Genomic DNA, 17,224 nt, shown 5'->3' on the forward strand with positions numbered 1-17,224 from the left:
TCGGGTATTTAAATTGAGAATATATGTATATATACTTATATATATATATATATATATTAACACTAGCATGGGATCATTGTGCACCAGTTTATGAAAGAAATAGTTTGCTCAACCTGTGCAACTATTGTCAGAGGGAGATTCATGTAGGCATTTTTAGGATAAAGCATCATGCAATTCTAAGCATCTACTAGATGCTGTGAAATGGTAGATGCATGAGCTATTAAAGAAATCTCAGAGGAAAAGGCGAAAAAACAATAGGAGGCAGTAGAAATTGGGGGCTACAATATGTCTCAACCCTGAAAAGACCCAGAAGTGCCGCCTAAGGCATATGAGAAAGCAGCTGACAGTGTGATCGACCCCACTGAGGAGCAAGCAGAAGGGCAAGGAGGTGCAGGCGGGGACAAGTAGCAATAGTACTGGATGTGCACCAACTCATGGTGGACCTGGTGGTAGTAGTAGGGGAAGGAGGGAAGGAGATAGGTCAAGGACATGGGATTGGTACTAATTTTTCACCTAGGATGACCCTTGGAGCCCAACCAAATATACGTTCTGCCATGACCTCTAAGCAAATGATTGAGCAGATAGATCTAGCAGTTGAGCATTTTTTTATGAGACTTGCACACCATTCAACACTGCAAACTCGTATCATTTTCAGGCTATGGCTGATGCAATAGCCAATATAAAATCTGCTTACAAAATGCCCCTTATCATGAATTGAGGGGTAGGATTTTGAAGAAAGTTGTAAAAGTGAAACAATGGTGTGGTAAGTTCAAAGAGTCTTTCAAGATTACGAGCTGCACCATCATGGCAGATGGGTGGATGGACAAGCAACAAAGAAATCTAGTAATTTTTTTGATTTCTTGTCCTAAATGTGTTGATATGTCTAATAGACAAAAGATGGCAAAGGAGTTGTTTGTGATTTTTAAAGATGTGGTGGAGGATGTTAAGCCTGAAAATGTGGTCCAATTCATTATTGATTAATGCTTTGTTTGGTGTCCATGTGCAACACATTGTATTGATCTCATGCTTAAAGGTATTGGTGAGATAGATGACATTTCTGAGTGCATTGAAATGTGCAAAAAAGTAACAAAAATCATTTATACTCATTCGGCTATCCTAAACTGTTAAAATGTGTCACTCTTATATATATATATATATATATATATATATATATATATATATATATATATATATATATATATATATATATATTTCTATTTTGTAAGCCCTAGGGGCATTTCAGTCATTTCAGCATTCTCCCTTTTTACGCATCTTCACAATTGTGAACATGCATGTAATTTTTATTATTTTTCTTTTTCTATTTTTTTCTTTTTCATTTCTTATTTTTTTATTGCTTTAACTAAGTCAAAGTGGGAGGGGGTAGACCTTGGACCCCCTCCAACGGCTAGTAGGAGCCCCTCCCACTTGGTCTCCTTTTGTATTATAAATAGGGGGCTTCCCCTCCTTTAAGATGCATTCTTGTTGCGAGCCTTTAGTGCTCACCCTCTCTTATTGGATTCAACTTATGCATTTGTGGGTGTCCCCTTTGTACCTTTTTGGTACTTTTGTTCAAGTGTTCTTGGTGTGTGTTTGAACCAGAGTTGCCAGTCGAGGAAGCGGGAGCGGGAAGCGATACGGGAAGCGGAAGCGGGAAGCGGGAAGCGAGGCACTTTCAAAAATTTAGGAAGCGGGAAGCGTGGGACCACTTAGGAGCGAACCGGGAAGCGTCTCGGAAGCGACATAGGAAGCGAACCGGAAGCGACCTAAGAAGCTATAAATTTCTAAATTGTAAATTATAAGCTACAAAGTTCTAAACTCTAAGTCTAACCTTAAAATTAACATAATCCACTACTTCACTTCATCATGCAAGATTCAAAATAAAAGTATACCAAAAAAATATTATAAGACCATGACAAAAAAGTAACATAAAAGTTTTTAAGTTGGACTACTCCAACTACATCATAAAAAAAAAATAATAATTCAAGAGTTCATTAATCTGTCATCTTTCTCTTCCCCTTTAAGTCAGCAATAGATCGCGAACTTTCTGCATCATCACGTGCATCTTGTCCTCCACGACCATGTCTTCTGCTCCTTCCTTCATTTCCTATAATGAATACGTTAAAAAGTTAAAATGTTCAAAAACCATAATTTAAAATATAAAAAACACAATATCAACATACCTTGCCTAGGTCTCCTGCTAAAAAAACGATCAATCCGACCATGAGGAACTGATGGTCGCTCTTGTATATCTCCAGTTCTACTAGCTCTGATGGATTGATTTGTATCCTCTTCAACTTCATTTGTACGTATGATTATTGGAGGTAATGGAGCTCTTGGTTGTGCATCTTTATGTTTGGATTTGAAAATAGTGCTTGATTGTTGTGCACTATCATCCAAATCTCTCCATCGCATATCCTCTAATCTCAACGTATTTTCTTCTACAATAGGAAGTTCTGGATTGATATCCCATTTTCGACTAGGCCCTTCTTTGTAGCGATCGTTGCACTTTTTATAACAAGAATATAAAATATGAATTCTAATAAACAATCAATGATAGAAAAGGAGAAAAAAAAAATACCAAAACAAAAGTACAACACAGTTTAATTATACCTGTCAATCAATCGAAGATTGGAATGAATATACACTAAGGTATCAGCACGATCTTCATTGAGTCTATTTCTTTTAACATTGTGAATATAACTATAGGTGCTCCACACTCTTTCTGCAGAAGATGTGCTAATAGGTTGAGATAAAACTTTAATGGCTAATGCTCTCAACTCAGGTGTATCACCACCATAAAAACGCTACCAATTAAGCACCGACATTGTAGGATTCAGTGCATCTATTCTTGCTGCATTTCGGCTAAATCTTCCACTTCTTGATGCAAAAGCCATAAGTTGTGACCTATAAAGTGTAGATAGCTCTTCATTTCCAGAAGATATGACTTCAAGCGCGAGCATTGCACCGTCTAAGATATCATTATCCTTTTCTGCAAAAAAAAAATGTTTAGTAACTATAACAAGAAAATGCAATTGAAATAATAAAATAATTAAATCATTAAACTTTATTAAATTGATAGCATAAAATTTTTACCAGGAGAAACTCGTTTGACCCCTCCTGCTGCTGGGATTTTGAGATACTCCAACTCGTAATATTTTGGAGTAAGCATGTGGGCTAGACTATGGAGAGGCACATTCATTCTATCCCATCTATTTGAGACAATCTTATGAATCTTTTCATATAAATCTGGTTGTCCTTTTAGATTGTCTTTGATTTCCCCCAACATGTTGTCCATGCCTTCATACACTTCACCAATTATAGGGCCTTCCTGATCACAAAATTTAATCATCTTATAGATGGGTTTTGTAATCAATAATGCTAAACGTACAAAATCCCAATATTCTTCATCAAGAACAGTTGTTTCTGTTGTAACAACCCTTTTTTTCATAGTGTCATCCGTGCATGATTGCTTCCAATCGCTCCATCTATCTGAAATTACTGTGAGCCTTAAGCTCTCCCTCACATCAAGCAAGCGTTTCAAAGTAGTATAATGTGAAGCAAACCTTGTTTTTGCAATCTTTATTAATTTTAATTTTTCATTACTTCTAAAGATTGCTAGTGCTTTTGAATGATTTGTGATATACTTCACAATTTCTTTACTCTGCAAATATGTTTCTCCCAACCAATGAAACTCATGTGCCAAATCCTTGAAGATCAAATTAAGTGTGTGCACAACACAAGGTGACCAAAAAATATACTTGTACGTTTGTTTTAATTCTTCACCTGCTAACTTGCAATTTGCTGCATTGTCTGTAATCACTTGCACTACATTAGAAGGCCCCACAAGTTTAAATCCGGTCTTCAAAAACTCGGCAATGTTTGCAGTTGACTGTTGCACATTAGAAAAATCGCTTGCATATAAGAACATCGAGCCAAAACAGTTTGAGGCAAGTATATTTATCAAGTGTTTGTTCTTGATATTTGTCCAACCGTCTGAGACAATGGAAACTCTAAACTCCTCAAACTTTTCTCGAAATTCATTTAACTCCCTGTGAACACACTCTTTCTCACTGTCAAGCAACGTTGTTCGCGCTTTTTCATATGATGGGGGTTTATATCCAGGCACTTTACTAACTGCAGATATCATCTCTTCCCAATATGGTGATCGAAGCACATTGAAAGGTATGCCATTTGCACAAAAAAATCTGATAATTTTGTGATCTACATCATCTCTTTCTACCTTTTTAAAGGTATCACGAATATCAACAGTTTGTCGGCTTCCACTAGATGATGTAGTTGTTAAAATATGTGTATTATCGTCATTTGTAATCTCGTATATATTTATATTCATATATATATAGATACATATACATATATATGTATATATATATGTATATGTATACCTATATATATGAATATAAATATATATTCTTTATTCACCCAAAAGGGTACAACAAAACAACAACAACAACTACGCCTTCATCCCAAAACAATTGGGGTCAGCGATATGAACCAAAAAAGAAATTCATTTTGGGTCTTCCACATGAATCCTTTTCCTCCAATCATTTCTATCCAACGCCATGTCCTCGGTGAGGTTCAAAGCATTCATATCCTTTCCTATCATCTCCATCCAAGTCTTCCTAGGCCTACCCCGACCTCTTTTAACTAATATATTTTCCCATTTCTCCAACCTTCTAACTGGAGCATCATTAGGCCTTCGCCGAATATGTCCAAACCACCGTAAACGATTCTCTCACATCTTATTTTCAATGGGTGCAACACCTACCTTCTTACGTATCTCTTCGTTCCGAATCTTATCTTTTATTGTATTTCCACACATCCATCTAAGCATCCGCATCTCAGCTACACTCATTTTTTGAATATGATGTCTCTTGGCAGCCCAACATTCCGTACCATATACTAAAGCGGGTCTAATAGTCGTCCTATAAAACTTTCCCTTCAACCGCAATGGCATTCTACGATCGCACAGCACTCCAGTAGCACTTTTCCATTTCATCCACCCAACCTTTATCCTATGATTTACATCTCCATCAATTTCTCCATACTTTTGAATGATGGATCCCAAATATTTGAAATAATCATTCACCGGTATATCTTGCTCACCAAGCTTCACTACACTCCCATCACTACTTCGTTGCTTACTAAACCGACATTCCATATATTCAGTCTTACTCTTACTCAACTTAAAACCTCTAGCTTCCAATGTTTGTCTCCATAATTCTAACTTAGCATTAACCCCAGCTCTAGACTCATCAATCAAAACAATATCATCAGCAAACAATATACACCACGGTACATTTTCTTGAATTGATCTCGTAAGCTCATCCATCACTATCGCAAATAGGAAAGGGCTTAAAGCAGATCCTTGATGTAACCCAACCGTTATCGGAAAATTGGTTGTCACCCCTCCACAAGTGCGGACATTGGTTACTACTCCTTCATACATATCTTTAATTATACTAATGTACTTGAGAGAAACACCTTTCTTCATCATTGTCCACCAGAGAACGTCCCTAGGTACTCTATCGTATGCCTTCTCTAAATCAATAAAAACCATATGCAAATCTTTGTTCCTCTCTCTATATCTTTCAATAAGTTGTCTAAGAAGATGTATAGCTTCCATAGTTGATCTTCCAGGCATAAAACCAAATTGATTCTCCGATATCATGACAACCTTCCTCAACCTAGACTCAATCACCCTCTCCCAAAGTTTCATAGTATGACTCATGAGTTTTATACCACGATAGTTTGTGCAATCTTGTATATCACCCTTATTCTTATATAAAGGCACCAAAGTACTCTTCCTCCACTCATTAGGCATCTTATTTGTTCGCCAAATCAAGTTAAAAAGATTTGTCAACCATTCTAAACCTTTCTCTCCCAAGCATTTCCAAGCCTCGATAGGTATACCATCTGGGCCAACTGCCCTTCTTGATTTCATTTTCTTCAAAGCCTCTGCAATTTCTTTCTTTTGAATCTTGCGCATGAAGTCACGATTTATCTCATGAAAAGGAATGGAGAAGTCTCCAAGATCTTGAGCATGACTATCATTAAATAGCTTATCAAAATAATCTTTCCATCTCTCCTTAATCTCCTCATCTTTGACTAAAACCCTTTGCGTTTCATCTTTGATACATCTAACCATACCCAAATCCTTCGATTTCCTATCTCTCATCTTTGCAAGCCTATAAATATCCTTCTCGCCTTCTTTGGTATCCAACTTGTCATAAACCTCCTTATATACCTTAGCCCTCGCGTTTCGAACAACTTTTTTAGCTTCCTTCTTTGCTATCATATACTTCTCCAAATTCTCATTATCACGACTCTTACTTAGATTTCTATAACACTCTCTTTTAACCTTAATAGCTAATTTGACATCCTCGTTCCACCATGATGTATCCTTACCTAGTGGTGCACCGCCTTTAGACTCACCCAATACCTCCTTAGCTACTTTTCTCATACCACCCGCTATCTTATTCCACATTGATTCTGAATCCTCCTCGAGACACCAATCAACTTCCTTAACTACCTGCTCTACAAACATTCCTTGTTTAGCTCCTTTCAGTGCCCACCACTTAATTCTAGGATCTATCCTATGTCTATCCCTTTTGCGGCATTGTCTAATTCTAAGATCTAAAATTAAGACTCTATGTTGTGTAGCTACACTTTCTCCTGGTATAACCTTACAATCGATGCAACAACCCGTATCTCTCTTTCTAAGTAGGAAAAAATCTATCTGACTCGTATTAACCCCACTTTTAAATGTTACTAGGTGAGACTCCCTCTTCCTAAACCAAGTGTTTGCTAAGATCATATCATAGGACAAACAAAAATCTAAAATCCTTTCTCCACTTTCATTTCTTTCTCCTATACCATAGCCTCCATGGATATTCTCAAATCCATCCCTACTAATGCCTACATGTCCATTAAGGTCACCGCCGATGAAAAACTTTTCTCCATAAGATGTCTCTTGTACTACTCCATCTAAATCTTCCCAAAATTGATCCTTAATGGAATCATCTAAACCTACTTGAGGTGCATAAACACTAATAATATTAATAATATTCGTACCTAATACTAATTTAATAAGTAAAATTCTATCACCCTTCCTACGGACCTCAACTACATTATCTATAAACTGACGACTCATAACAATCCCTACTCCATTCCTATTCCTATTTATTCCTGTATACCAAATCTTATATCCCCAAGGTTCTATCACTTTAGCTTTCTCACCTACCCATTTGGTCTCTTGAAGACATAAAATATCAATCTTTCTCCTACACATAACATCTACTAACTCTACCAACTTACCAGTTAAAGACCCTATGTTCCAAGTGGCTAACCTAATTTTATGGTCTTGGACTAACTTCTTTACCCCCACCCGTCCAACAAAGTGAGGGAACCCTTGCCTATTTGACACCACACCCGGGCGCCGATGTGACGCGTCGCTTCTGGGCGACGACCTAGCAACCCTTGCACATTTATTACTGCCTCCGGGCCTAGAGAGTACAGCGCGTCGCTCAGTAGGGAACGCCCCAACGAAATTCTCATATTGGTTCATTTTCATAGGATATGACAAAGTTTTTATGCTGGCTGTCACAGGCCTACCGCAACCCTCCTCCTTTATCCGGGCTTGGGACCGGCAGTGTATAACTACACAGGCGGAGTTATTCACCCAAAAGGGTATTTCTGTAAATTCCTGTTTTGCGCATATTCCACTTTGGAATATTGCTTGTAATTTTCCATTTTTATTTTTTATTTTTCTTCTTTTTTCCCTTTTTAATTTTCGGCTTTTGTGCCACATAGGGAGGCTCCCCAAAGAGTCATTGGGGAGCCTCCAACGGTCACATATGTGACCGTTGGGGGCTCCCAACGGCTCTCTTGGGAGCCCCCTTTGTGGCTCCTTTTCTTGCTTATAAATAGGGGCTCTCTCCTTTGTATTAAGGCACTTCTTGAGGGAGCTTATGCTCCATTGTAATGGGGTTTTTACCCCTTCTCCATTATTCTTCAATGATATGCAACTTATGACTTTATGTCATATTTTTCCCTTTTCATGGGTTTTATGTGTTAGCACATTATGTGCTTATGTTGTTTCCCTTTAATGGGTATATTTGCACTTCACGTGCATAGATATGGGTTCATTATTGAACCCAATGTATTTCAAGTCACTTTCTAACATGGTATCAGAGCGAGGTCACGATGTGGTTGTCCTTTGGTGCAACGGAAAGCGTGTCACTCAAGAAATGGTGAAATATTCATTGCTCTTCCTTTTTTTGAAGTTATTCGGTATGTATCCCTTTTCTTAAAGTATTATGCATTTGAAAATATGTTTCTTGCATATAGTTTGTTCGTTTAATGATAAGTTGAATTATGTCTCTTCACATTTCGTGTGCTCGTATATTTTAAAAATATCTCCCTTTTAAATTTGGTGAACTCGTTTGTTGTCCAAATATATAATTTGTGTTCGAACTACTTGTCACATATAATAGCAATTTATGTTTTTAAAATTACCTTCAATTATGTGAGATTTATAATTCTTACATAAGTATCTCATGATTGATCTATAAGTTAATGTTTAAAATTATATATGTGATTTCTTGCTAAAGTAATGATCTTTTCTTAAAATTTCTTAACTCTCATATAAACCCTAATTTGATTTGAGTTCCTCTTTTGATTATGGATTTTAGTGCATTTTTGAAAAATTTGATATAATCCTTATATGAAAATCTCTCACATCTAAAATCTTTGTTGAATCCTAAAGTAGTTCTTGTTAATGATAACTTATAAGAACTCCTAAAAGTTTTTCAATGGTTTTTTTTTGAAAAATTGTTTATGATAAACCATTAGGAAAGATTTTTTAAAAGGAATTTCTCACACTACATAGAGTGCATAGTTCATCTATTGCATCCTTTTGGTATAAATGACTTCATTTTTTCATCTTTATAAACTTGTTGGTTTGTATTTTTCATAAGGTTTCGAAACCTCTTAATAATATCTTTAAAAAATGCCTACATTGGCCATAATATGGTTTTCTTTGTCCTCAATTGCACTTGCTAAAGTTTGAGAATTTCAAGCATTGCTCTTTTTATAAAGTGCATACTTGCTCACCTTTGTGTATTTTTGTATTTTGTGCACATTTGTTTCTCAAATATTTGCGCTTGTAGGCATTCCCTCTTTTTTTATGAAATACATGCCTTAGTGCATGTTTACACCTTGGTGTGTATTTGTTCAAGTATTGTATGCGTGCCTTCGTGCACATCTTTTATAAAGCCTTTTGTGCTTACATGTGTATTGTCTCTTCGTAGAAATTTTTGCATTATGGAGACTTTATGCACATTTCTTTTTGTGAAAAATATAATGAATTTAGATATTGAGTCCTTTTTAAATCATTGTAAGTGCTTATAGCACTTTGTATGTTTCCGCATATCTCATCACAATCAAAGAATATTTAAAAATTGTTGTATGGGATTTAATCCCAAATCTATAAATTTTCAAGTGTTTCTTAAATATTCTTTCCTTGGATATTGTGTTAAAGCCTTCTTTGTGAACCATTACGGTTCTTATGATTTCTTTGATTAAAAGCTTGATTGTCTTGATGAATTCTTTATGTTGTTGTGTTTATTGCTTAAATAAGTCTTTTTGGTATAAATGACTTGTTTGAAGATTAAGCATAATTTGTGTTTATGCAAAATTGTTATTACGAAGCATATTATTGGTTATTGGACCTTTCGATTCAATTTTTTAATCGGTCCTCTCTTCTTTGAAAAATGATTCCTAATGTGTTTATTGCCTTTTTGTGGCATTTATATTTGTCCATCACATGTTATTTAATGCATCATTTATTTGGCATTATTATTGTTATATTAGAGATGTTTGTTGAGGTGAGTTATGGGCACCTCGTGTTATATCATTTTAGATTGTCCACCTTTCATATTATAGATGGTTGTTGAGGTGAGTTATGAGCACCTTGGGACTCTAAAATGATTTGTTGTATGATCTCTAATTATGAGTGTGTCACTCATTTTCTCTCTTGTGGCCATTGATATTATTGATGCTTCCATGTAAATGTGATGGACATATGGTGTTTTGAAACCTTAAATGTTTTAAGGTATATTTAAAATTAAGGGTTTTGGGATTATTGCCCAACCTTTTCTTGCTTATGGATCTTATGAGTGCATTTGCACATTTATGATTTTGTGTTCTTGTGTTTTTGCACAAGTGTTCTAAGTGTTCTTAGTGTGTGTATGTTCACACATTTGTTCTCAAGAATTTTTATCGATTATAGTATCTTGTTGAAGATATTTTTTACATGCATTTATTCCAAAATGTTATTGTTATGAGAATTCTTTTTAAAAGGAATATTATGTTAATTCAAGGTTTTATTGTTGTCATTACAAGTTTATTGCCTCAAAAGTCTTTTCCTTTTATGCCCATTATCTAAGTGTCATCATATGTAGACAAGAATTTTATTACACCTTCGTGTGTTTTTAGCCCTTTGTTGGCTTTTGCTCTCTTGGTCTAGTAGCTGAACACACTTGTCTTGAGTGATCTTATATGTAGACAAGACACGTTGATTCACACCATCGTGTGTGATCTTAGTCTATGATGGCGTTTGTGTTCTTGTTCTAGTCGCTTAGATGTATGCCCATGGTTGGCTTATTTCACTCATGTCAAGTGCCATCTTATGTAGACAAGAGATGTATTTTGTTTTAGCCCATGGTTGGCTTATTACTCTTGTTCTAGTAGCTGAACATACTTGGTTTTAAGTGTATTTTTTACGTAGACAAGAGATACTTTTTAGTCCATGTTGGCATGTATTCTCTTGCTCTTGTCGTAGATGCACTTATTTCAAGTATTATTATATGTAGACAAGAGGTTCGTTTACACACCTTTGTGTGTGTCTTTGGCCTTTAATGGCTTTATATTCTTGATCTAGTAGCTTATACACTTGATTTATGGGTTTTGGATGACTAATGAGGAAGTTGTTTGTAATGAATAAACTATTATTGAAATTTGCAAAATTTCATTCATGACTTGTGTTTTTCAAGTAACTCATATTTTTGATATGGATATAAAGTTGATTTCTTAGCATTTAACCTATATATTAAGTGCTTATGGTTTTTGTCACCCTTATATGCAAAATGTGGATTTTGTCAATTAAGTATGACTTTCATAAATGATTTTAAAACCTTGTGAACTCTTGAGTTTATTTTGCCTATAGTATGCTTGAAGACTTCGTTTCTCTTGTTTGGGACTTCATTACATATTTGAAGCATGATCGTTAATGAGTTCCTTGAGTATTAATTCATTTAATGATAAGTATATGCATATGCTCTTTATGGCCTTTTTTGGGCTCTCATTCAATAAAGCATAGGTATTTTATGCCCCTTCATAGGCTTCTTGTGGTATCCCTTTGTGGATCATTTTTGTTATTCCTCATTATGGGGTTATATTTGTCCAATGATGGACTTTATGAATGCATTATGCATTCTTGCAATTTATTTTTGCATAATTTGCTTCCGCTCAGTTTGTTTTAACATGATGTATGATTTTGAAACTTTAAGTGTCATTTCTGCATAATTTGCATAATTTTTAACATAGGTCATCCATGATTATGCTAGGTAGAAATGGTCCATTTGAGTAAAAGTGCAAATATATGTTTTACTTGTTTCTTTGTTGATTCTCTACAGGATCGCTAAAGACGTGGAACATTAGATGCATCATGGATTCGATCGATTGGGAGTTGGACTTGAAGACCTAGCTCAAACTGTCATGAAGATGGAGTTTTGTTCTTAAAGTCTTTTGAAGAATTGGACTTCGTCTCAAGACTTCCCTTTGTTTTTCCAAACTTTCGGGTTTTTCCCCGCAAAGTTTGAGGGGGGATGTTAAAATATGTGTATTATCGTCATTTGTAATCTCGTATATATTTATATTCATATATATATATAGATACATATACATATATATGTATATATATATATGTATATGTATACCTATATATATGAATATAAATATATATTCTTTATTCACCCAAAAGGGTATTTCTGTAAATTCCTGTTTTGCGCATATTCCACTTTGGAATATTGCTTGTAATTTTCCATTTTTATTTTTTATTTTTCTTCTTTTTTCCCTTTTTAATTTTCGGCTTTTGTGCCACATAGGGAGGCTCCCCAAAGAGTCGTTGGGGAGCCTCCAACGGTCACATATGTGACCGTTGGGGGCTCCCAACGACTCTCTTGGGAGCCCCCTTTGTGGCTCCTTTTCTTGCTTATAAATAGGGGCTCTCCCTTTGTATTAAGGCACTTCTTGAGGGAGCTTATGCTCCATTGTAATGGGGTTTTTACCCCTTCTCCATTATTCTTCAATGATATGCAACTTATGACTTTATGTCATATTTTTCCCTTTTCATGGGTTTTATGTGTTAGCACATTATGTGCTTATGTTGTTTCCCTTTAATGGGTATATTTGCACTTCACGTGCATAGATATGGGTTCATTATTGAACCCAATGTATTTCAAGTCACTTTCTAACAGTAGTCATACTAATAGGCTTCTTCAGAGTATCAATTCTTGATCTCCTCAACTCAAATGCACTTGATGAAACCTCCACTCGACGAACTTGCCTCTTAATTTTTTTTGCCAAAAGGGTATTTCTGTAAATTCCTGTTTTGCGCATATTCCACTTTGGAATATTGCTTGTAATTTTCCATTTTTATTTTTTATTTTTCTTCTTTTTTCCCTTTTTAATTTTCGGCTTTTGTGCCACATAGGGAGGCTCCCCAAAGAGTCGTTGGGGAGCCTCCAACGGTCACATATGTGACCGTTGGGGGCTCCCAACGACTCTCTTGGGAGCCCCCTTTGTGGCTCCTTTTCTTGCTTATAAATAGGGGCTCTCCCTTTGTATTAAGGCACTTCTTGAGGGAGCTTATGCTCCATTGTAATGGGGTTTTTACCCCTTCTCCATTATTCTTCAATGATATGCAACTTATGACTTTATGTCATATTTTTCCCTTTTCATGGGTTTTATGTGTTAGCACATTATGTGCTTATGTTGTTTCCCTTTAATGGGTATATTTGCACTTCACGTGCATAGATATGGGTTCATTATTGAACCCAATGTATTTCAAGTCACTTTCTAACAGTAGTCATACTAATAGGCTTCTTCAGAGTATCAATTCTTGATCTCCTCAACTCAAATGCACTTGATGAAACCTCCACTCGACGAACTTGCCTCTTAATTTTTTTTGCCAAAAGGGTATTTCTGTAAATTCCTGTTTTGCGCATATTCCACTTTGGAATATTGCTTGTAATTTTCCATTTTTATTTTTTATTTTTCTTCTTTTTTCCCTTTTTAATTTTCGGCTTTTGTGCCACATAGGGAGGCTCCCCAAAGAGTCGTTGGGGAGCCTCCAACGGTCACATATGTGACCGTTGGGGGCTCCCAACGACTCTCTTGGGAGCCCCCTTTGTGGCTCCTTTTCTTGCTTATAAATAGGGGCTCTCCCCTTTGTATTAAGGCACTTCTTGAGGGAGCTTATGCTCCATTGTAATGGGGTTTTTACCCCTTCTCCATTATTCTTCAATGATATGCAACTTATGACTTTATGTCATATTTTTCCCTTTTCATGGGTTTTATGTGTTAGCACATTATGTGCTTATGTTGTTTCCCTTTAATGGGTATATTTGCACTTCACGTGCATAGATATGGGTTCATTATTGAACCCAATGTATTTCAAGTCACTTTCTAACAGTAGTCATACTAATAGGCTTCTTCAGAGTATCAATTCTTGATCTCCTCAACTCAAATGCACTCGATGAAACCTCCACTCGACGAACTTGCCTCTTAAGTTTTTTTGTCAATTCTGCATTTTTTGCAACTACAGGGCAAAAGACAATCCCAACACTTTGTCCCTTTGGAGATCCCATGAGATGTGCAAAAACTCGAGTATATGACCCATGATAAATATTTTTGCAGTGCCTGCACATAAAAACTTGGGTTCCACCTTGCTTTCCTTGCCCACTCTTCTTTTGTTTCAATACATGGCGCCATAGCACTGTTGTTTTATGCATGCTAGGTGGTTCATCATCTTGGTCATCTTCAGAATAGTAGTCATATTCTTCTTCATCTTTCTCATCAAAACAATTTTCATTTCTGTTCTCAAACTCATATGGAATCTTGCCTTTTCTTGCATTATCCTTCCCAACACCACTAGACGATTCATGCTTCAAATTGTAAAAAGAATCATCATCGTCATCATAATTATCGTGATTGTAGCTTGTGATGGTCATTAATGAAGCAAAGAACAGACAAATATATCTGCATCATAAAAGTATAGGAATCATTTTAGAACACTTTAAAAAAACTATTATTAATAGCAAAAGATGGAGAGTGGAATGCGAAAACAAAAGGAAAAAAAAAGACTCAAAAAAAAGACTCTTTTACGGTGTTGGTACTTATAGTGCACATCTTCAAAGATATTTTTACATAAACTTGATGAGTTGGTTTACCAAGGGAACCGAGTTGATACACCCTTCATTGACAAGGTTTGCTACCAATGTTTTGATTGTACAAAGCCTTGTCATTCATCTGAATGATTTAAAGCAAATGTTTGCTTTATATGAGTAGTTTGCAATGAGTACTCTGTAGAAACCTATTAGGGTTAAGATAGTGGAGATAATCTTTTCTATGGAGTTTTGTAAGTAGTGCATTATGTTTTTGAGGATGACAGTGCCACTCGTGAAAATGTTGAGGAAAGTGGACAGAAATGAGGCTCCAACTATGCTGTACTTGTATGATGATATGGATAGGGAAAAAGAGCATATTAGAGAAAATTTCAACAGTAAGAAAAAGTATTTTATGCCAGCTTAGAAGGTGATTGATAAGAGATGAACTCACCAGCTCCATCAAGACATTCATGTTGTTGCCTATTACTTTAATCATGCCATCAAATTCTCCCCTACATTTGTATATGTTAGGGTAGTACAAATGGGTGTCCTGAACTCCATTGAGAAACTTAATGTAAATCATAGTTTCCAGAGACAAATTCATGTGGAGTTAACCAAATATGAACAAAACGAGAGGGTCTTTGGATGAAGGAACACAATCCAATTGTGTAGTACATTGCGACTAGGCATGCATTTGAAATTCAATGTTATTATATTTAATTATGTATTTTTGTGTTGCAATGATTTTTTCTCGTGATATATTTCTTTTGTAGGTTCAGATCAATGGCAGAATAGGTTTGGTGGAAATGCTCCTTCATTATCTAGGTTTGCATAGCGTTTATTGAGTCAAGGATGCAGTGTGAGTGGATGTGAGAGAAATTGAAGTTTTTTTAGTGCATCCACACAAAGAAATTGAACATTCTCAATTAAATGATCTTGTTTTATCCCCTATGAGATTGAAGCAAAGATAACATTAAGAAATATGTCAGTGGATTTACTAAAATACTTGTATTCTAATATATATGTGAAAGTTGCAAACATATACAAAGAGAATCGAGAAGGCGTCAGAAGAGCAACTATGATCCCATCAGTAGTGACAACCTCGATATATTGGATGAGCGAGTAGAAGAAGAGCCTGGTATCTTGGATGATGATGAAGATTAGAGGCAATGGAGGCTAAGATGGAGGCTCAGGTGGATGATGACAATGATTATGTTGGCCTAGAGATGAATGTGGATGGAAGAGAAAAAGATAACTCAAAAGAAGATCTATCATTTGAATATTGTTTTCATTATGATTGATAGATTAGGATGCTTCTTCTTTTGTTTTGTTATGAAATATATAACTTTGATATCAAACATTGATGCATGTGAGTTGTGACTTTTGTTAAATGTTTGTTAGTTGTGTCATCTGTATCATATCCAATGTTTTACTGGTGCATATTTATGTTTAATTGCTCATAATGTATATATTCATATTTTTTTTTCTATTGCATTTTATAATTTCTTTTCCCATTTTTTTTGAATTTTTTGTTGATTTTTCTCTAAGTTTTTGTAATTTTTAAATTTTTTCTGATTTTTAATTCAAGTTTTTTCCTACATCTTATGATACGATACAATACACTCATATCTCAGGCTCATGCGATATGGGTTTTGATACACATTACAACATTGCACTTTATATCTTCTAGAATGAAAACCATGGTTGTCAGCTGAGGAAGCGGGAGCGGGAAGCGATACGGGAAGCAGGAGCGGGAAGCGAGGCACTTTCAAAAATTCAGGAAGCGGGAAGCATGGGACCACTTAGGGAGCGAATAGGGAATCATCTCGGAAGCGACCCAAAAGCGACCTAGGAAGCGAAAAAAATAAAAACAAAAAATAAAAAATACAAAAAAATAAAAAAATGGGGGAAGCGCACTTCCCATAAAAGGGAAGCGTGCTTCCCATTTAAAAATGGCGCTTCCTCGCGCATTTTGGAAGCGCGATGTTTCGCGCTTCCGAAGCGCGCTTCGGGGAAGCACACTTCCCCACTTACCTAGGCGCTTCCGGTAACTCTAATGAAAACACATCAATGAGAGTTATGTTTATTGTTCAATCTCTGTAAAAATCAACACCATAGGGCCATTTACTTGTTTATTCTTTAACTGTGAGGTATAATTGCTTCGAACTGTTGTTGGGCAATTTTATTGATTTGATCAAGTTCTTTCAGACAGAAAAAGCTATGTGGAGAAGAGAATTGCCTACGATGTGGAAAACGTGACATGGATCAGCCTTGTTTAGGTTAGTGTGCGTATCCTACTCATCATAAAAATTCCTGAACTTTCTGCTCCTTATCGTCTCAAAACTGCCTAAAATCCCATTTGTGTAACTATGTCTTTAAAATCATGAAAACTTCCCATACATCATCTTTCTAATATTTGGTTTCTTTCAGGAAAGACAGATTGCTCTCTGTGTCATTCCAGCAATGGTGTCTTCTGCAGAGCTTGTCTCGAGGTCAGGTATGGAGAAGGTGAGTCATTCTAAAACAAGGACAATATATTTTTGATGTTGCATTTGAGTATTTATCTGTCACTCAAGCAGTGAAACCAATTCAACCCACCTTTGCCAGATGTGATTGACTTGCATGTGGGTGATCCACCTCCAGTTAGAACTAATTCCTTTGCCAGGATGTTAATATCCACTATCAAAAGTTTGAGACATGGAAATAATACAACTTGAACTTTATTCAATCAACAAAAACTAAGGGTGCGTTTGAAC

The 17,224-nt window shown here is 35.8% G+C and overlaps 1 protein-coding gene across 1 annotated transcript in view; it reads left to right on the top strand.

Moving 5' to 3' along the window:
• The window catches only part of LOC149812047 (uncharacterized), a 32,523-nt gene that overhangs the window by 12,499 nt on the left and 2,800 nt on the right, over nucleotides 1-17,224 (top strand). Inside the window, exons 3-4 of the mRNA XM_089992965.1 lie at nucleotides 16,677-16,747; nucleotides 16,899-16,976. Coding sequence (XP_089849091.1) covers nucleotides 16,677-16,747; nucleotides 16,899-16,976 — 149 coding nt within the window. The remainder of the gene's footprint in view (nucleotides 1-16,676; nucleotides 16,748-16,898; nucleotides 16,977-17,224) is intronic.

This window comes from Nuphar pumila, chromosome 17 (assembly GCF_984573655.1).
Source record: "Nuphar pumila chromosome 17, dmNupPumi1.hap1.1, whole genome shotgun sequence".
NCBI lineage: Eukaryota > Viridiplantae > Streptophyta > Magnoliopsida > Nymphaeales > Nymphaeaceae > Nuphar > Nuphar pumila.